The 22493-nt window shown below is 43.1% G+C and overlaps 2 protein-coding genes across 6 annotated transcripts; both read left to right on the forward strand.

Annotated features, from left to right (window-relative positions):
* The first annotated feature begins 1111 nt into the window (after window positions 1-1111).
* Window positions 1112-22218, forward strand: LOC111076688 (protein kinase C, brain isozyme). 5 transcript variants are annotated; one of them, XM_041592853.1, is made up of 15 exons: window positions 1112-1272; window positions 2427-2833; window positions 3652-3678; window positions 6922-6953; window positions 7030-7109; window positions 12632-12743; window positions 16401-16529; window positions 17332-17488; window positions 17548-17899; window positions 17960-18133; window positions 18198-18289; window positions 18358-18559; window positions 18625-18813; window positions 18887-19027; window positions 19103-22218. In XM_041592853.1, the coding sequence occupies exons 2-15, from the start codon at window positions 2622-2624 to the stop codon at window positions 19253-19255; spliced, it is 2052 nt and encodes a 683-aa protein (XP_041448787.1). In that variant the 5' UTR covers window positions 1112-1272; window positions 2427-2621; the 3' UTR covers window positions 19256-22218. The 5 variants fall into 5 exon arrangements, with proteins under 5 accessions (XP_041448787.1, XP_022226267.2, XP_041448786.1 ...); XM_041592852.1 differs by lacking the exon at window positions 12632-12743 and adding an exon at window positions 8460-8574 and having other exon boundaries at window positions 1113-1272; window positions 19103-22217; XM_022370575.2 differs by lacking the exon at window positions 3652-3678.
* LOC121404115 lies at window positions 14668-15117 on the forward strand. The gene is made up of 2 exons (XM_041592854.1): window positions 14668-14798; window positions 14857-15117. The coding sequence occupies exons 1-2, from the start codon at window positions 14708-14710 to the stop codon at window positions 15066-15068; spliced, it is 303 nt and encodes a 100-aa protein (XP_041448788.1). The 5' UTR covers window positions 14668-14707; the 3' UTR covers window positions 15069-15117.
* Window positions 22219-22493: the final 275 nt, after the last annotated feature.

Here is a 22493-nt window from a genome sequence, read left to right on the forward strand (position 1 = left end):
TTACCGAAACATTTTATTTGCCTTTCGGGTATGTGTGGCATTGGTATTTATCTGTTTTTGCACAAATATTTGGTGCTTCGATGACCAGCTGACCAAAAACCCAAACAGAACTCGAACATGTTGTTGCAGTAGTTTATGGTCTGTCCGTGTATCTAGCAGATAAATAATCATTGCATTAGCCGGTCGACATCGTTGGCGCTGCGGCTGCGGCTCCTACCGCGAAACGTGACACTTGGCTATCAGATGTGGCACCGTTGCTCTAATGGCTGTGTGTGTGTGTGTTTGCTTGTTTGTATGTGTGTGTGGGGGGCTTGCAGCAGGTGGACGAACGTGTGGAGGCGAAGGTTGCCTAGCGGTTGTGACCGGATCAACCCTCTCCCCCGTGTGAAGCTGTTCTCATCTTTTCTCAATTCTCCGATTACTTCTGCGGTAGGCTACCGACTTGTCGCCCCAACCGCCCCTGCTTGTTTGACTTTCCATTGAATCCAAAATTGAGGGGGGTATATGCTCGTACAAGCCCAAAACCGGCTGCCCCTTAGCCATTTAACAAGTTTCGTTCATTCGAATCAATTAGCGGCCAAAAACGATCGGCCACAAGCGTCATCGAAGCCAAAGTCTGACGTTCGTGCTGCGCTGCGTCGCGATTACTTATGTTATGCTTATGTTAATTGGCCCCCAAGCCCAAACCCACCGCCGTCCATGCAAATGAGTGAGTGAGCGGCAGCCACTGTAAGCCCACTGTTAACTGTTAACAGAGCGCTCGAAAGCTCGCTACGGTTCGCGTCCCGTCAGCCACGACATGTCAGAACGTGTCTGTAACCCGAGCGAAGCGCACGTGTCGAATAGCTACAGTTCGTGTAACGCGGAAGAACTCAAGCTGAGAGGCGAAGCGAGAGAACAACAGCAACAAAGCAGCCACAGGAGCAGGAGGAGCGCAGCAGCTGGGCAGGAGGAGAGCCCCAGCAACGAGTGTGTATGTGTATGTGCGAGGGGAGTGCGTGCGAGAAGACATCTTGTGTAACCTGTGGAGGGGAAAGCTAAGAAAGCCCCAGAACTCACCACAGTCCATGCGAATCGGATTTCTGCTCGTGCGAGAACATTTTCACGCGCCGCTCACAACGTAACGGTACGCCCGCAGAGGCAGTTGTGCCCCGTCCAACATTCAAGCGGAGTCCGTGTGCATGTGTGTGTGTGACTCCAACGGTGTCGTCTAGTTCCCGTTACACTAATGGGAAAGTGAGAGTGGACTCTCTCTCTCTATCGAAGCAAATAGTAAACAAAGCTTAATCAGTTCTGGGAACATAATAATATCACGAAGTGTGAAGAGTGCCAAGCCAAAAAAATCAGCCAAAAATCATAGATAATTCTGTTGAAATGTTCGCGAACAGAACTATAAAACCAATTGAGCGAATTAAACTCTCAAAGGAGAGAAATGAAGACAAGTGTTTGAGGGTCCGGGAATAACTGTTGCTTGTCGCGCACAATCACTCAGTAACAGTAACAGTTACAGTTACAGTTACAGTTAAGAGTTTCCGTTTGTGGTTGTGTGCTTGTGTTGGGCATGAGGCCCACGTGTGTATGTGTGTTGCCTAAGCGCCTCCAATCAATGCAAAATCCGTGCATGTTGTACACCTCTACAGGGTAGCAAGGAGTTGCTTAGTTGCATATGAGAGTAGATGGAATGCTTAGGCTTTGTTTAGCATAATTCAATTCATAATTCATAACCTCATTCTCATGAGGTTGCTTGCCGTAGACCCGTTACAGGGTATCAGCCAGGTCGCAGCCAGGTGACACTGAGAGAATACTGACCAGCAAGAACGTGTCTGTTGGCAAGGCACAAACATTGGAATAGCAAAAAATTGCACAAAAACAAAATAATTCTTAAATAAAATTTCGTTTTTTATTTGCACGAGCGTCCGTCTCTCCCTCTCCCTCTCTCACTCTCTCATCTCCCTTTCTCTTTCTGATTTAACAAGCAACTCAAGCAATTCACAGAAATGCAAAAGTTTTGGTTATTTATTTATTTATTTTTTTTTTTTGCTGTGGAGTGCTTTGCCCCTACCACCACTGGCATGTCGTAGAAATACCTTTTCTTTTGTACAATTAAAATGAATGCTAATTATGAGCTTGTTTGTCCGTCAGTCGCCGTGACATTTTCACAACTTTTCATTTAATTGTTGCGCTTGTTAGGAGAAAAATCAATTTGAATCGAGGCGAAACGCGTGTGCAAAAGAACTGTGAGTGAGTGAACGAATACGAACGAACTCCAATATACATAAGCTGAATACCTGACGAATGCAAAATTATGCTAATTTTGAGTTGGTATACGCAATGTCAATGAAGACTAAGTCAAGTTTTAAAAGTATTTCATAAATCCAGTTTGATTTTATTTGTTTTTATATTATGGTTTTTGTTACGATGGTCAGATGCCGTTTGAGGCCTAATAAAAATCAATAAACAATACAAAAGCAAAGCCGTAAACAAATAAAAAGGAGATTAACAACAACCAAATGCAACAAAAAGTGAACAAATTAAAGAGATTTACCAATTAGTAAGCGTAACATCATTCAAACAGCAGAGGAAATCACAAATCAAAGAAGATATAAGACGAGAATTCTACAATGTCCGAGCACGGCGACAACAATGGTGGCGATCCATCACAGCAGGCGGGGTCCGGAGCGGAGGGCGAGGCCATGGGCGAGAATAAAATGAAATCGCGCCTGCGCAAGGGAGCCCTGAAGAAGAAGAATGTCTTCAATGTGAAGGATCATTGCTTCATCGCGAGGTTCTTCAAGCAGCCCACCTTCTGCTCGCACTGCAAGGACTTTATCTGGTAAGTGAAGGAGGATCTATCCACCCGGAGACACATATGTACATATTTGAGTGTCCCCTCTGTCCAGACAATCATTCTTCCATGCCCATGCTCATGCTCATGCCCATCCCCAAACCCACATCAATGGCGGGCACTTGTGGGTCTACACGTGCATTGCAGATAAGCTTTGGCATAACAGCAGACAAACGCAAGCAGGGAATCGATAAAATTCTATTGACAGGGCAAACCGAACAAAGCAAAACCACGAAGAAGTGGCAGAAGAAGAATAAGTGGGTAGGTAGGAGAAGTGGAAATGGAGAAAGCAAACGCCAAAAGAGAGGGAAATAAAAACATATACTAAAATTCAAGTCATGGCATTTCAATGGGATACTTACGTTGTTTGTTTCCTACCTTTTCCGCTGATGAAAACTTGGAAGGTAAGCGTGGGCGAGGGGAGGGGAGGGCGAAAAGTCAACCTGTGCCATGTTTAATTTAGGCAAAACCCTGGGAAATCTGTCTTAATCCATTGTTGGCCCTCCCCTCTAACAAAACGAAACAACGAAGGGGAAAACACCACGAAACAAACAAAAAATGGATGTTGAAATTATATGAGGAAAGACGTCTGGGTCGGGGTCATGGTCAGGGTCGTGATTCCGGTGGCCTGTTTACTTTTTGGTAGTCCTGGCAGTAACTTCCTGGTGCCAGAGCTTTCTTTTGAGGGGATTATAAATCAATTTCATGCGCATTAAGTTCCCATTCGAGTCCACATCACCACCCACTCCTTCTGAATAGTCTTTCGAAATAGTCGAATTTTGAACTGAATTTCTGAAATTTTACAGCGGTTATCAATCGGGATATGCCTGGATGTAGGTATATTTTGGAATATTATCTGCGCATATATGTATATATTCAGTATATATTGAGTACTGCTAGAATATCATGGTCATGGTCCACTGGAACTGCATTTGAATCATTCACAGTATTCGCTTGAAGTTTCCTTACTTTCCCCACTGAGAGAAAACTTCATTGCAAATTCTTGTTGCAATTTTGAGCAGCTTAAAGAGCTTCAATTTTCTAAGCCCTCAGTTCAGTTTGAGCCTCCCATAAAAGTCGAATATATTAAACGAAACGTACACCTCACATCCCACAGACTAATTAATTCCACACTTAATATTCATTGTCAGAAGTGCGCCCCTCCCTCAAAGGGCACACTTTGACGAGCAATTTCAATGATATTAATTCATATTTAATAAGCTAAAACTCTCTGCCACACGCTCTCTGACCTCCAGAAGAGCAGAGAGAGTGTCTTAACGCCTGAGAGCTGCGTTGACAATTTAAAGTCCCCGCCTAACTAATGAATGGCATGACTTTCATTGACTAATGGCGCAACGGGAAACATCTGCGAGTCTCTTCTTCTGATGCTGCCACAACATGACGGTAATAATTATATTAATTGCTGCTTAAAATGCGCCAAACAGCAGCCAGAATCGATCTATGCCTTTCAACGGTGAAAATATCGTGGGGCGCCAAAGGCAGAAATTGAAAATAAAAAAAACACGAAACCAAAAGAAGCCTGACCAGGGGGCTGTGGTGGAGATGTGTGCAGGGGGAAGGCAAGTAAAGTGGCGGATAGGCAAACAGTACCACAGCCACTGCCAGTGCTTCATTATTACACGTAATTAACGCGCTTTGACAGCAATATCATCAACAGCAACAGCAGCAGCAGCAGCAGAAACATGGCAACAAGCTTCGCCTTGCCACACTTTGCCCCTGCCACGCCCTCGCTGTATTCGCCTTTTTTGGGTTGCAGCTAATTAACTTCGGTTTTTGTTACCGTTTTCAGCTCCACTTTGCCGACATTTAATTAATAGTGTGGGGACTTTGGGGGCACAGACACACAGAACTACATACACTTAACGTACGAAAACGCATTGCAAAAAGGCGTTGCAGGCACGTAATGTGTGTGGGGCGTAGGGAAGGAGATGGAGGAGGAGAAGGTAAAGACCACAGGGGCAACCGCCTTCGTTAGCGGGGCAGCAGGTGCAACATTTTCCATGTTTATGGCACGTCATTTGCATTATAGCACAAAACCACCAACAAAAAATGCTGAAGCGGCATAACTATGACAAACATGAAAAATATGATAAGGTATTGGAGTATTTTCAAATAAATGCATTGAATTAAATTGTCTTGCGCTGAGTTTTGGCCAAACTATTGGCATGGGTTGAGTTCCAAGAAACGGAAAACTTTAGCCCACATGGAACTCTGAAAACTTTGTACAACAAGATACAGAAATAAGGGGGGCACTCTATTAAGATCAGATCTAAGGCTTCCTAGAATACGCTTCCGTGTGGAAATTATTGCATTTCTCCACTCATTCAATAATACGTATGTTGCACTCCGTTGGATTCGTAATGAAATCTTGCTTTGTGATAGAGGTAAATATTACTCAACTTGAACTGCAATGCTTTGCAAATTCACGGATTTTGCCATGCGAAATTATCTTTAATGGCACATCAACGTTCAGCTTTTACGCTCGTTCAATCTGATATTTGTTGCACTTCGTTGGTTCCCTAATTAAATCTATTTGCAGGAGAGAGGGAGCGATAGATATACATTTCAGTGGAAATCCAATTCAATGCATTTTCAGGATGTTTTTAAATTTGTATTTTATTTAATTAACTTGAATTCCAAACATTCGCATCCCTTTCACGTATTTTTCCCCTGAACCGTGAATCGAGGTTTTTCCCGCATTCTGTGGGGAAATATTCGCTTAATTAAAATACATGAAAAATGCATAAAAAAACAGATGGGGGAATAGGGCTGCAGTACACAAAAAATGATTTCATGTTTGGGGATATAAAAAGATTCATAGCATAACTGCGGGCGCGGGAAAATTGCTTTTCCACTTCATTTGATTCACAAACAGAGGCAAAAAAAAAACGACACAAAGGCAGTGAGAAAATAGAGCGAAAACAGCGAAAAGCCAGCAGCAGACAAAGAAAAACAGAACTAAATGGAAAATGCGGGAATAACTAAAGCAAATGTGAAAAAAAAAAAAAATGGGAAAATAAACCATGGGACAGTTTTGTACTCGTTTCTGTGGCAATGAAAAGTCAGTCAATTTGTGGGGCGATTGTCGAATTGGTTTCGACGTAATCGGATCCACTTTTCCCCGGCTCTCAACGCAGTGACCGAAAGTATATCCTCCCCCGCCATGCCGCCATAAAAAGTTGTAAACTTTGTCAATTGCAGCCGCAGTTAAAAGTTAAGCGAACAAATTTGAAATGCCCCAAAGTTTGACCGACCACCTACATAAAATACTTATATACTAATCGTATAAATCAGTATGTAAGTCCCTCTCGTACGAGCGTACTGTGCATGGTAATAATTTGCCTTGTCCCAATTGCAGCGAATATGAGTTGTGAGTGGGACAGGCAGCCAGCTGGCGGGACAAGGAGCAGTGTTGGCCGGGTTTTGTGGTCAAGTCATTTACGGTTTGCGGCAGACCCCCGCATAGAGAGTGAGAGCGTGGAAAGCCTTTCGCCTGCGGGCAGGTCACGTAAGCCCCGGGACTCATAACCGTTTCGGGCAGGTTTTGGCCATTACCCATTAGTGGGACCCATTGAGAACCCAAAGAGCTTCAAGTTATGTGATAAAGAAAATGTTATAGTACTCCTGTAATTTTTTGTCACGTAAATTCAGTTTATGCACCGTTCCGTCATAAATCACGTGTCACACAAACGGGGAACGATAACTGTAATCTATCGCTCATTTTCTGCGATGCATAGCGTGTGAATATCAAATTGTTGCCTGCCACTCGTCTCTTTTGCAACGAGAGAGCGTGTTAGCTGACTTTTAGCGAGTCAGCTTCATAGATCATGATTGAGCTTATCCCAAAAGTTGTTTTCCTCCGCCCTGTTCCAGCCCACACGAACAATATTGATTAATTTTCAATGCATTGCCAGCCGCAATTACATGTACTATAGTATTGATTAATTGCAATTTAAATATTGATGCTAATTGAGACATATGGTCAGACATGAATGCAAATTAACAATTCTCTTTTTCTTCCCTTCTGTGTGTGTTTGTGGTGTTTTTTTTTGCAGGGGATTCGGGAAGCAAGGATTTCAGTGCCAAGGTAAGGATCGCCCTCCACACCAACACCAATCTCCCAAGTGACAACTAACTCTTCATCCTCTTCTGCCTGACTGCAGTTTGCTCCTACGTGGTGCACAAGCGATGCCATGAATATGTCACCTTCGTATGCCCCGGCAAGGATAAGGGCATCGATTCGGTAAGTGTGTGTGCCACAATCAACCATTCACAATCCATCCATATATATAATACATAGATTGACATGCATACATAAAATATATATAAATACATATGGGCATTTCCTAGATACATATGTATGTACATATGTATATGTAAGTAATATATGTATGGAATATATTAATATTATTATTTAATAAGCAAGCTTTTAGCCGCAGCCTTATGCACTGGCTGTCTGTCTGTGTGCGTTGCATTTCCATGTGCGAGCCAGTTCCAAAGGAGCCAAAGGATAGCACATTTACATTGCATACATTTTTGGCGCTACTTTCGCCGCTCTGCCATCCCGTTTCCGGTGTGCTCGCCTTTGTGTGGGATGCTCTGTCAAATTAAACTGTCATTTGGATTTTCGGTTATGCTCAGCACTGTCCTGTCCCGAATGTGCCTGGATGCCTGGGTGTCTGTCTGTCTGTTGTCCCAACCCATCATGTCCATCCGCCTGCCCGACGGCCTGTCAACTTTGCTTTGGAACCTGAGCACAGACTCTCTGGCTGCAAATGCGAATGCTCCTCCTCCTCCGTCTGATTGTGTGCTCGTCCTCCGTTTCCTCCTTTTGTCGTTGGGTTGTGGAAAATGACAGTTGGGGATGCTCCGCATGCCGCAGTTTTTATATATTCATGCAGCTCTCTCTCCCTCTCTAATGCGGTCATATCTCTGCTTAGGCTTGTCCGAGAATAAATGTGGGTCGGGATGTATGTGGGGCAACAAAATATGACAGAGAGAGATGAGTAGGATTGATGGGAATGGGAGAAGCCTCGTTGGATACTTGTTGGTTTTTTTTAGCCCCCAACATACGGCCGCCTCAAGATGGTTCCATTCTGAAAACTGTTTTTAAAGATGTTGCCCTTGGTTCTGGTAGATATATGTAGGCTCTGCAATTCTCATCGTATGATCTGTAAACGCTCTGTCTGATTGAAAAACTCGCACGTGGTAATGCTCTCGCTGTTTAAGAAACTGGCACCTGGCAATGCCGGGTGCTTCGAATTAAGTATAAAATAAATAAAAAATAACACTAGCATTACGTTGAACTTATCATTTGTTTGTCATTGTGCTCTGTTTGATTTACCATAAACCAAATTTGTACTTTGTATTCTTTTCCATGTGCGCATCTACCACTCAAACAAACAAAAAAACAAAAAAAAAACAAAAAAACAAAACAAAACAAACCAAAACCTCAATTTGCTGTCCAATTCACGCTGTCACGACAAAACACGCACCCAAAAACCCCAACGACAAACGAAATCAATAATCGAAAATCGTCATAATTGAAATTTAAATTGTTGCAAATATCACAACAACAAACCAAAAAAAAAAGGACTCACCAAAAACTCAACACAATTTCGAACCATTCACATATGCAGGACCCACGTTCTGTGACCATTGTGGTTCGCTGTTGTACGGCATCTACCACCAGGGTCTCAAATGCTCAGGTAACCTCCGAAACCCCCAACAAAAAAATCCCCAAAACTATCTAGTCTCCCTCCATCCCCTCTATAAGCTTCCGTCTGCCATCTATCTTTCCCCCAATTCTCTCTTCTACCCCTTTGAGTACTCTCCACTCTCTATTTATGCTGCTGCTCTTTCGATTCCCTCTGTCGCTGTTCTTTTAATCCTTTTCCATAAAACCCTGTTTGACAGTGTAAATAATGATGATACTACCACCCACCCCACTGGGGGATCCTATGGATGTCTGTGTGTGTTTGAGTATAAAATTAAATTTTAAACGCAATTTGACCTGGTCAACAGTTACCACCAAAGCCAACTACAAGGAGCAACTTTTCTGGGGAGGCCTAAAAAGTTAATTATTTAAATTGTTTTTACCTTCATATACACACACATACATACATATATTTGTATGTATGTACTCTTTCGTACTCCTCTGCTCCACTCCCCACTCTCCCCTATCACAATCCTTATCCCTGAGGTTCACCTTTTGTTTGCTTCCAACCGAAACAGGACTGAAAGTTTTCCCTGGCTTCTGTTGTGGCACGTGTAGCATGAGCCACGCCTGCTCTGCCCCTGCCCTCTGGCCTGTCCCGCTGGTATCCAATTCATTTGCATAATTATGCACATGCTACCCGTAGGGGCATCCAAAAAGTGGGGGCAGCGGCATCCAGCGGGGCTCCGGCTCCCGCCCGAACAATGCTTATCATTTGTTCGGAAATGTTTTTGTGCGCTTTGCCCCGGATATAAATATGATTTTAATGTATTTTTGGGGCCAGAAAAAAAGAAATGGATAACTACTGCGGATAAAAACTTTCTTTTAGTGCTGCCTTAGGACATGCTACCACAAAAGCCTTTCTCTCGCACGTGTCGCTGGCTGTGATGTGATTCCCCTGGTAGCCTGGTAACCTGGTAGCCCCGATGGCGAAATGGAACTGTAACTACTTTTCCTTTTTGCGCGACATGCTTCAGTGGGAAACCAATTCGTACTTAAATACCCAGCACCCGTCGTAACGGAGGCAACGATAAGCATCGCAAAAAAGACAGTATTTCCCTCCAATTGGAGTGGCTATGGACCATCTGTGCCAGAAACTGTGAGCATATCTCATGGCAACAGCCCCTTCCCAGCCCACTCAAAACTTGACAAATCTAGTGCTTATCAATTGCACACACGCTCGAGTGGCTTTCCCTCTGTGCCACAGTCTGTCTGCCTGTGTAATACAATCTGGCTCCAATGTGCTTTAATGTGGCCTTTGACGTTATTGTGTGTGTGTGTGTGTGTGTGCGATTGTGTGACATCTTTTTGGCACTTTATTTGTTTCCTTGTTGCCCAAAATCGGATCAAATTCTCTTTGACGCATTGACACAAACTGGCAACAACAGAGGCGTCTTTTGGTGGGGCAGACAGACAGACAAATCAATTTCTGGCTAGAGCTCAGCTTCACACCTGTTGCCACCCCTCTCCCCATCCCGAAATGCACTGCCCTTCTTCTCGATTACAAAATCAAATGAAAATGAAAATTCTATCCACTTGATGGCCTTTTCCCGAGTGAGGGTAAATACACTGTGCATCCAATTTGTGCTCAAGCGGAAATTGAAAAGCAAATGAGTTTGTCTGCCACTCGCCAAATGATGCCAGATGGTGTGGCGCACAGATTCCATCTGATCCGATTCGATACGATTCCCCCGGAGACCACAATCGCTGCCCCTCACTCCCGGACAAATTTCATGACTCCTCTCGCGCCATCTAAGCCACAAACGGCTCTTATCTGCGTTGTCGGTATAAATGACATGGCAATTTATATTTGCCAATGTCTGCCACCGATCCCCTCCCCTCTCGCATTCGTTATCTGGGGCATCGGTTGTTAATATGCTGGCAGTTATATTATACGACTACGGGTCGACGTCGTATTTGGTAGCGTTTTATATATCAAAAATTACTTTCAATGGAGTCGATGGAAGCTGAAGCTGCCATCCAGCTACCAGATGGCCTTGGTGGAGGGGGTAGGCGGTGCTATAAGAAGTGGCGAGGGGTGCAGCTATGTCCTGGGGAGGAACGAGGAACCAAATTTGTTAGACGACAGCAGAAAGAAGACAAAAATTCGGTGATAAATTCTTGCTGCAACAATTTTTTTCCAAATACGGCACGTGGCAAATGAGGAGGCGTCCAATGTGGGCGTGTCAGCCAAATGGTTGTACGCGTGTTTGTGTGCGTGTGTGTGTGGGGGTAGGGCGAAAGATTTATTGGAAAAGAGGCAAGAGAAGGGGGAGGTGTTGAATGTGACGCAATGATAAGCAATGTCACGGCTTTGGTGGAATGAGAGTTGCACGACCAGAGAAATAAACCCAATTGGAGAGGACTCCATCGAATGTCAGACAACACCTGTGGCTAGGCAAGGTCACGAGCTGACCTTCTGTTTGGGATTCATGGAAAATCATTGCAACCAGGGACCTGCAGGGCTACCGACATACTCGTACATATGTGTACCACCCCCGTTGCTCAGGCACCCAGTATGGTGTGTAGCACCCATGCTGCCCCATCAAAGTAGGCAACACTTTTGCTGCCACAACCAGGCCAGGCAAGGTCACCCAGGCGACAGCCTTGTGGTATGAGGGTGTAGGAGAGGGAGGCGTGCCGTAGCGTGGCTTGGCGGCCCCCTCTGTTTGTCTTTTGGTGGAAAAGGGATATTAATGGCTGAGCAGCTGTTGAACCTTGGCAGCAGCCAGCCAGCGAGAGACAAACAACAAATTGCCTTCCGAAAAAGGCTGGGGGAACGAAAGGGGAAGGAGAGGGAACTACTCAGTGGATGCTCATGCATGCGCATAATGCTATCAAATGTCCTTGCTTACCAGGCCACCAATCCTCGACCACCCACAAACTAAAGACTCAACTGTGTCTGTACGTGTGTGTGTGTGTTTTTGTCTGTGAGAAAGAGTGTGTGCTGCCACCCGCACACATAAAAAGGGAGCGTCTAAAAGTTGCCCGTCAATGTCACGCGTGTGTGTGTGTGAGTGAGTGTGCGGGGGGAGCTGGGGCCGGGAAGCTGGTGGATTAGGCAGCAATTGTCTTTTGACAGGGCATCGGCAGCCTTAAAAGGATATTTGTGTTATCCTCCCAGCAAGGACCTAGGCACTCTGCACTAGGTCCCTCCCACTTCTCGTCCCCCTGCAGCACCCAGGAACCGCATTAGCATAGCACACCCCAGCGTGTACCCAGCGCTCATCTAATTCCACCTACTGCGACATGTGACGTTCAACTTGCAACTCAATTAGCGTGGCGATTATTTCATTAGCCGCAGCAGAACCCGAACCCGAACCAGAACCAGAAGCAGCGGAAAACTTTTTGCACTTTGCATTTGCCGGATGATGTTCTTGTCGAAAGGCGAAAGTGGATTTAATAAGAGTTAGTTAGTTAGTTGGTTAGTTGTTGCTGTTGAATTGGAGCGGAAGTGAAAGAACCTCTCACTAGATGGCTGCCTGAAGGAGCATAACACATACTTATGTAGGGTGTAGGTGCCGGAAAGAGAGCGAGCGATCTTCTCTGTGCGTTGCTACAAGAACACCTGCTGAAGAGTGCCTGCTGAAGAGAACCACTGCTGAAGAGCGCCTGCTGAAGAGAGCCACTGCTGAAGAGGCTGCTAAAGAGAACTTACAAGCATTGCATGCGACAAAACGCTAAACGATTCATACAACAACAAAACAGAATAAGGAAAAACCAAAACCAAAAAGAATCGAAACAACGACTGTTACTCACTTTAGATTTCTGTTTTGCTCATTCTCTCTCAGTGTGTCCTTTTTGTCTCATTTTGGCTTGTGCTCGTATTTTGTTATGCAATTGCACCTCAATTATTCTCAATTATCGTTATTCATCCTTTGACCACACACAAGCACACATTTAGTATGTATAATCACACAGACAGGCTTACTTTTCTGCGAGCCCAGCGTTAATGTTCCATTAGTTTTCTCTTTCATTATTCTTCTTCTACAACTTGTTCCACCTGTGGTTCCGCTCCCAACGCTCCAAATCCTCGATGCCACCACTAGGCACACCAAATGCCCCACAAATGGCAGAATGTCACCTTTCTGTCGCCGATGTTCTGCGATCATTGCGGCTCTCTGCTGCACGGCATCACGCACAAGGGTCTCAAGTGTCGAGGTAATGTCGAACGGAGATAGAGAACGGCGTATACTACCCATCCCCTATACTATCCTCTCAATTGCACGCACAAACTCGCTGTCTCTGTCTCTGTATCTGTATCTGTCTTTTGTTAGTGTGTCTTTCAATCTCTTTGTATACACTTGCAGAGGTGCATATATATTATATTTATATATATATATTCTACATATATCAACAATGTCTGTCTGTTTCTGTAAACTGAAAGTCGCTCAGTTTGAAAATTTCCATCAAGAATAAGTCACCTGCAAGGGTATCAACAATTTCGGACACCGAAATGAAACTTTTCCCTTTTTGGTTTGCGGCGCGGCACAGGCTTTTGTTTCTCATTTGCATTTGCATTTTTGATGCGGTCGCTTGTCGCAGAGTTTTTAGAATATTAGAATGTTGCAATTTACAATTAGCGGCGCTTTGTTCCCGCTCAAGTGTGCACTTGCCCTCCCTCCTGTGTGTGTCTGTGTGTGGCTCTGTGTGTGTGCCGGAGTGGGGGGCGTATCTTTATGAATGTTGCACACTTGAGCGAGTTCCTGTTGTTGTTGCTGTTCTTGTTGTCACTGCAACTGTTGACATGCTCATGCTGCGTCTATGCCTGCCCAGTGGCTGCATTTGTGTTTTCTTTTTCTGTTTGCACTCTTAAAAACTTGTTAATTTTCATGTTATTTTCACGTTGCCTTTGTTTGTGGGACTCAATTTGCACGTGCATGCCACAAATTGCGAGTCTGTCAACCACTGCATAAATATTTGCGAACTTTAATTGTGCCATACCGCCCCGCATACGTGCCTGAATGTGTTTGCCCATACGTTTATGGATTGGCTTTCCGCTGCTTATCAGAGAATTTTCCAAGCCATTTACCAAATATGGGTGGGGAGGGGTATCCTTTTGCGCACACAAATAATTACGCAACGTTGCCCCAAAGACCGAGAACTCAACTCGACCGAATGCAAATGTGTACGAGAGGGAGATAATCATTTGTGCTTGTATTTTTTTATTTGTATTATGCACGCTCAATAGCGTTTTATGATTGTGTTTGGCCTATCGTACCTGAAGAATAACGGTAAGGATAATCACGCCTAGAAGAGCTTTCGACACATATCAAGCTCTCCATTCGATTACTTTTAGAATTCGTCCAACTGTTCCCCCCATTCGTCATCGTCCAATGTTCCTATTTAGAATATTCAGATTAAAAATCACACAAATCGAATTATTTGGTTCCAAATACGAGTATATATCCGTATCGTTATAAAACTTCTGCTGAATAGCCAATTGTTTCACTTACATTAATATACCACAATGGATGCACGTCTGTTCTGTGTACTTGTTGCTCTCCTACCGATGATCCATGGCTCTGTTACCAGTTAGTATACCGCTTAAAATTCACTTGATATACATACATATATGTCATAATGTTCACCCGTAAACGCATCAATCTTTAAGGATGTGGCGGTGGTGGAATTTGCGTCGAGAAACTATCTAGATGCCTCACAGTGCTTGAGTCCAGTGCGTGCTATTATAGTGAAAAATGCTGTGGGACAGACTCCATTCTAAATGCCCCAAAGGATATTGTACTGCGAAGTTATTTTCGACCTGGAAAAGACATATTTGAATATGCATGAGAGACAGCGATCTACAAATTGTTAAATATCCACACACAAACCATTAAATAATTGCAATTTAAAATGGTTTGTAGGCTGTGTAACGTTCGAGTTTTAATTCCGAGGAAATTCCAGTTGGGTCACCCTAACTTATGAGAAAAACTTATGTGGAGAAAACCCAGCACTCAATCGCGTATTAGCTATGCTATGCCAAGCATTCAATTTCCATTCTCGATACTCTAAATAAAAATCAAGCGAAACGAAACCATTTGGTATGCTGCACAGCCATATATGTACAGATAGACAGTGCCTTGGAAATGCCAATTTAACGAGAGCCATCAGAGTGAACGCTGATGATGGCCAACACCAGCACCTACGTGAAGAACTGGCTACTTGCCGCCTTTCTCCTGCCGCTGCTTGGCTACTGTCAGGGATTGCACAGCTGTTAGCATGCATCCGCCTCGTGGCATTCAATAGTTTGATTTTTCGATACATTTTGCAGACTGTGGGCCACAGGGAGTTTGCCTGCAACGAAATGCTCCCTGCACCCTCGTCGTGGCCAATCCGAACTGTGAGGAGCGCGAGAAATGCTGCGTTTTTAAAAGAACTTCTGATAATGTAGCGCATGGAATACCAGATGAGCTTTTCTACTATAACCAGCTGGCGATTAATATTACTGGTCTGCCCAGGGGCGTTGACGGAGGAGGCGTTTGAAGTATTGTAATAAATATGATCCTCCATACGAATGGATTGCCAAAGCTTATACCGTAAAGTTCCATTCCTCTGTTTGGGGTAACTGAAAACCAAATCAAAGGAAAAACTTTCCATGCAGCAGCTATAAACAAAATGTGGGAAATGTCTGTTGATATGTAAAAAAAAAATAAAAGATATCAAAAGCACGCAAACGAGTGAGGGAAAAATAAAAACAAAACATATTTATTCAGATGCAGAAATACTGGCACAGCCACATTATGAAGCATAATACACACAACACCCACACACATTCAAGCCGAAAAAACACAGTCAGTGAGGCATACCGAGTATCTGTGTTTGTTTTCGTTGCTACGCCAATGGGAAAAAACCCTTTATCACCGTTGTTTGTGTGTGTGTGTGTGTGTGTGTGAATACTCCCATATTTTTGTACATTCTGTGGAACAGGAGTCTGTTTTTGTGCCCGTTTGCACTGCAAGCGAAACTTAAATATTATGTATGCGCAGCGATGGAAGGAGGCTGAACATTACGTATACGCCGCGTGCGCTTGAATGACACTAAGACCCAGGCTGGGCAGAACTGAAAGTAATTTTACACATGACCAAAGCGGAATGTAATGAACGGAAACAGAGAGAGAGAGGGAGAGGGGAGAGGGGAGAGCAGCAGCCAAGGAAAGAACAGAGATGGGACACGGATATGTGAAAGGAACTGAAGCAATCAACACAAACAGGATGATGCACGATGATGCCCGCAGATGCTGATGATGATGATGGGAACGGCGAATGCGAATCCGAATCCGAATGCGAATGATGGCCAAAGTGCTTTAATTGAAAAAAAAAAACTGTGCTCCGTGGAAAATGAATTACAATTCGATTTTCGCAAATAATTTCCAATTGAACGCTCCCACGAGTGTACGAGTACGAGTCCGAGTGCTGCTGTCAAAACCAGTCGCCATGGCAGTCCCAGTGCCAGTGGCAGCTTCGAAACTATGCAACAGTTTGTCAATTTCCGCTGGCAACAAAACGAAACGCCAGCAGCAAAGGGGCTGTAGGGTGGGGTATGCTTTATATGTTGTACATTCTGATTGGATTCCCCTTAATCGGTTGGATAACATCAAGGTAAAAATGAATATCCAGCGATAGCGAGGTAAGTACTCCCCTTGAGTGCACATCTGTGTGCGTGTGTGTGTGTGTGTGTCTACCACATCTTTCACTTTTCCCCCCGACTACGGTGGCTATCCAACCCGAACTATTCATCAGCCTTTCCTTCCTTCCTGGCCTTAAACTCCATCCTATACTATCGCCTCTAACTTGAAATATTCCACAATCCCTTTAGCATGTGACATGAACGTGCATGCACGCTGCAAGGAGAACGTGCCAAGCCTCTGCGGATGCGATCACACGGAGCGACGGGGACGCATTAATCTCGTGATCAATGTCAAGGAGAACCTCCTCACTGTCCAGAGTAAGTGCCAAGTGCCACATAGACCCTGCCACCGACCACAGACTACAGACTGTAAGTCGCAGTTGCAGCCACAGCCACAGCCACGCTGCTGGTAAAATACAAATTTAAGCCGCTTAAGCATTGTAACCAATTATGGCGTTGTAGTCAAAGTTTTTCCCTTTTCTGGCTATTCCCAGTTTGATTCTTTTTCCCAAACAGTCTGCCCTGGGGGGAGTGGGCGAAAAGTTTACAGAATATATGTATAAAGAAAGCATGGGTGGAGGGGACCTAAAGAAAGTACGCCCAAGAAGCCGCAAAGTTTTCCAAGCCACGCGCTTAAAATGTTACATCTTCTCGAGTCTTTTCGTCTTTGAATCGTTTGTATCTTCTTTTGAGTTGTGCGGCGGAAGCTGCCGAGACGAAAGTTTGCTGGTTATGCGGCCTTCGGGGGCCTGTCTCCTTGTGCCCCAGCAGGTTCTGGGCAGGCTCTACCCTCGCTCGGCAAATTGCTTGCGATTTGCATTAATTCATTGTGTGCGCTTAAGGAAATTCTTTGTATTCCTGCTGCCACGTTGCTCCTTCGCAACAGGCACAAATGCCACATAATGAATACCAAAACGGAATGCAGCTGCAGAACAAAGGACGCTCCCCACGGGCCTTTACCTACAACCTGCGGGACTGTGATGGCTCTGTTCTGAGACTCGAGAGAATATTTCATATAGTTTCTGTAGTTGTATACATTTATTGAGAGCCCACCACTCGAGTGATTGCGAGACTGATTTATTCACTGTCTAATCCCCATTTTGTTGCACACTGACTGCAGTCATAGAGGGCCGGAATCTCATACCCATGGATCCCAACGGACTCAGCGACCCCTATGTCAAGGTCAAGCTCATACCGGACGACAAGGATCAGAACAAGAAGAAGACACGCACCATCAAGGCTTGCCTGAATCCCGTCTGGAACGAGACCATCACTTAGTGGGTATATCCATGTCGGATCCATTCATCATAATGAAAAATCTTCATCGCTTTCGCAGTGACCTGAAGCCCGAGGACAAGGATCGACGCATCCTCATCGAGGTATGGGACTGGGATCGCACCTCGCGGAATGACTTTATGGGCGCCCTGTCCTTTGGCATCTCGGAGATCATCAAGAACCCCACCAACGGATGGTTCAAGCTGCTCACCCAGGACGAGGGCGAGTACTACAATGTGCCCTGTGCCGATGACGAGCAGGATCTGCTCAAGCTCAAGCAGAAGCCATCGCAGAAGAAGCCCCTGGTGATGCGCAGCGATACGAACACGCATTCGTCCATTTCCAAGAAGGACATGATCCGTGCCACGGACTTTAACTTCATCAAGGTTCTGGGCAAAGGATCCTTTGGCAAGGTCAGTGGTCAGTGGCCAAGTCCGATGCAGATCTCCTCATCGAAGATCATTCTACCGTAGGTTCTGCTGGCTGAGCGCAAGGGCAGCGAGGAGCTGTATGCCATCAAGATACTCAAGAAGGATGTGATCATACAAGACGACGATGTCGAGTGCACCATGATCGAGAAGCGCGTCCTGGCCCTGGGTGAGAAGCCACCCTTTCTGGTCCAATTGCATTCCTGCTTTCAGACACTGGTGAGTGTATCCTCTCAGCACACAAACAACAGCGATGCAATGGTTATTATTTACTCCTCTGCAGGACCGTCTGTTCTTTGTCATGGAGTATGTGAATGGCGGCGATCTAATGTTCCAGATCCAACAATTTGGCAAATTCAAGGAGCCAGTCGCAGTGTACGATGATAAATCTTACCCCATATTTTTGCATGATTTATCTGATGTGCTGTCTTTTCTATTTGCAGATTCTATGCAGCGGAAATAGCCGCTGGACTTTTTTTCCTTCACACCAAGGGCATCCTGTATCGCGATCTGAAACTGGACAATGTCCTACTCGATGCGGATGGACATGTGAAGATTGCCGACTTTGGAATGTGCAAGGAGAACATTATGGCCGAAAAGACGACTAAGACTTTTTGCGGTACCCCGGACTACATAGCACCCGAGGTGCGTCTCACAGTGGAAGATAGAATTGTGGATGAAATTTAATTTGTGGTATATTTGCTTTGCAGATAATCCTGTATCAGCCGTATGGCAAATCTGTGGACTGGTGGGCCTATGGAGTGCTGCTCTACGAGATGCTGGTGGGTCAGCCGCCCTTCGATGGCGAGGATGAAGAGGAGCTCTTTGCGGCCATCACCGATCACAATGTGTCCTATCCGAAGAGTCTCAGCAAGGAGGCAAAAGAGGCCTGCAAGGGTGTAAGTACATATATATATATGGAGATTGAATACGGATTAGAATGGTACAGATGAATGTCTCTTGTTGCATTAGTTTCTTACCAAACTACCGAACAAACGCTTGGGCTGTGGTCCCACTGGCGAGGAAGATGTCCGTCTGCATGCCTTTTTCCGGCGCATCGATTGGGAGAAGATTGAGAACCGTGAGGTGCAGCCACCGTTTAAGCCAAAGATTGTGAGTAGATGGAATACACTTCACTGATGTGATCCTGCCTGAACATACCATTTACTACTCCTCCCCCTCCTATAGAAACACCGCAAGGATGTGTCCAACTTTGACAAGCAGTTCACATCAGAGAAAACAGACTTGACGCCCACGGATAAGGTATTCATGATGAATCTGGATCAGTCGGAATTTGTTGGCTTCTCCTACGTGAATCCCGAATACGTAATTCTCCCATAAATAACTCTGATCTGATCAGTAATAATCCCAAATCCCCGATCTGCGCGTTGTGCCGCCCTTAAATCTCTTTTTGATATTCGATATTAACAGCATTGGCAAATGCAAAAAGACACTTTGTTATATTTATATGTACATCATTTATACGAGTTCATAGAGAGCGATTATCCTTTGTTAAGTTTTCCATTTCTTTTTGTTATTCTGTTATTTATATGTATGTATATTTAATCAATTGTTAAGTTTCAACTGTCTGACAGACCTTCAGTTGTGCAATAATCGAATACTGTTCAACATCTCAAGCCTCCCTCATCTGGAAGCCAAACGAAAGCAATATAAACCATAGCCATAGCGAATGTACCCGCCTCTCCCCCATTTCACTTTCTGTGTAGCATTGTAATGATCCGATCTATCGATTCTGTTCCCATTTTCAAACCACTTTTCGAAGCTTTAAATGTTTAAATATTCCAGATATTCCAATTGAAAGTTCATTTTTTTCGAAGCAAACATCTAAGTGTTGTTTTAGGCAAACATCTGAGTGTTTTGTAGCAAATTAATCGATTCTTAATATATAAATACAATTGGAAATCATATGCATACATACATATGAATGAAAGATCAGAGAAACTAGCAGATTGGAGCTTGAAGTTTGGAGCTTGGGTCAGGTTCAAACGTCATTCGATTGTTGTGTTTGCCCCAGCATTACGATCAAATCGAAGTCGCGTTTAACTGGGTTCGCCAACAAAAAAACAAAAACAGAAAAAAACAAAAGAAGGATAAATTACATTAGAGAAAATATTTAAAGAAAAAACAAAGCAAGCAACACAGCAATTTCCAATTCGGTTAATCAATGTATTCAATGTTTAAGCAGAGAAATATCATAGAAAGTGTAATTTTTGAAATTCCATTAAAATATATATAAATGTGCGTGTAAATTCAATTAAATTTAAATTTGATTTAACAAAGAACAAACAAAACAAAAAAAAAGAAAACATTATTAAGGTATATATAGCGCGCCTATATATACAGCTGGCATAGAGTCTCAATGTACCATAATTAACAAATTGCATAGCAATAAGTTAAGCTTAGAAGATACTTAAAACTGTAATACTATAAAACTGTAAAACTATAAAAAAAAAACTGTAAAACTATAGAACTGTAAATCTGTACTACTGTAAAACTCTTAATTCCCCCCCCTCCCCACCCCAAACAACGGAGGACGACTACGTTAGGACTCCACCCCGTTGGAGATTGTTTTCAAGTTTAGTTAGTACCAACTAAACGTGAAACTAGCTGCTAACTATGGATTAAAGACAATCTACTTTAAGCATCTGACATACATAGTACTCGTATGTGACATACACTCCACCCCCCCGCCCCCTCCCCATATTGTAGTATCGCTATCATTAAGGTACTCGTACATATATGTATTTCCATGACTAGCGACAGCTGAGCTAAGCTTTTGTGCCTCTCGTAGCTAGCTCCGTATCTTTCTCTCATAGCAGAATTCTGGCCACAAGAGGCTACAACTATTTATAGACAAATTATTTAACGCAAACCGTGTAAGAGATGAAAAATGTTTGCCAACTAAGGGAGAATTTGTAGCCAAGCTAACAAGCGTAGGGCACAATAAATTTTGGCAACAAAAAAATCCAACAGAATGGAAAGTAAAAAAAATTAACAGAATTATTGTACACGATAATTCACGTTGGTTGGAGCTTAAAAGTATTTTGAATCACACACACACACACAATACATTTCGATAAATACAAACATAAAGATATAAATTGTATAATTGTATAACTCCGAACTTGAAGCATTTAAACGTTTTCTTTAACTCTCCCAAATTTGAAATCAAAATGTAAGCTAAGTAAGTGAACCAAAATGATCAAAATTACATACATACTGTACTCGTACTCGATCCCCGCCACTGAGGGAGACTATGATTTATCCACAGAATGAGTACTGCTTAAAGTTAAAACCAGAATTTATCGTACTCCGAATGTGAAGATGAAATTTGCTCGTATTTTTAACAAATATATTTAATATATAAACATAACTAACATACACATAATCGATGTACAATTTAGATGTATACATATGATGTGTGTCTGATTTAATTTAATGAATTTTATGACATATTAAAAATGAAAATGAAACAACATTTCCAAGTCTGTTCAAATAATGAGAATTACTCAACTTGAATAGAAAAAAAAAAAAGGAAAACTTCTCGTAATTTTAATTATCGATCTACATAAATATATGTATGTGCATATGTATACATATTATGAGTGCATATTGGTACAACTTACATAACTGCATTCAGTTTTATTTATAGCCAAAATTTTTACATAGCATATTTATATGCGCACTTCTGATGATTTTCAAGGACATTTTTTAAACCAAAGTCTCATACATATATGTATTTTTATTGCATATTAAATTAGTACAAAAAAAAAAAAAACAAAAACAAACAAAAAGATATCTAAATGCATTATATATACGAAATATCGATGTGAAATTATCCAACAACAACAAAATAAGATACGATAGCCACCATTTGATATTTTAGAGAGTAGACGAAAAACTTCCAAATGAAAAACTCTCGAAGAACTATATCTAGAACCAAAGCAAAACTATTTTTACATCTACAGAATGCCCACTACCCCCCCTCTCACTGAATACTCTGAGCAGTCAGTCAGTCACTAACTAAGTATGTATGTATGTACATATGTATATGCTGCGCTATATACATTTACTTAAGCATATATGTATGTATGTGTCATGTAGCATGCCTAAAGGACACTCTCGAATGTAATCTGTAATTTATTGAGCCAAGCCAAACCGACAAAATAAACACAAATAATTCAAACAATCGGATTTGGGCATACCACACACTCACACACAAATGTGCATACTCGTAATACCCGAAAGTAAATAAAAATCTTACTAAATACTAAAACCAAACAGAGTCCCCACAACGGACCGTGTTTATCTATGGAATGCAGGCAAACAGGTATATGCTGTACATATGTATGTATGTTCGGGGTATGATGATTGAGATCAAATCTGGTTTGATGGAAACAAGTATGTTGGGCTGAAATGTATCCTTGGGGATTTACAGATAGAGGGTAAATGCATTATGAAATCAGCTACTTTCTCCAGGTGAAGATATTCCAAATTCGATTCCATGCGAAGGTAGCTGATCACAGCTCTCAGAAAATATACATACCTACATAGATAC

The sequence above is a fragment of the Drosophila obscura genome, unplaced genomic scaffold, assembly GCF_018151105.1.
Source record: "Drosophila obscura isolate BZ-5 IFL unplaced genomic scaffold, ASM1815110v1 contig_186, whole genome shotgun sequence".
In the NCBI taxonomy this organism is placed as follows: Eukaryota; Metazoa; Arthropoda; class Insecta; order Diptera; family Drosophilidae; genus Drosophila; species Drosophila obscura.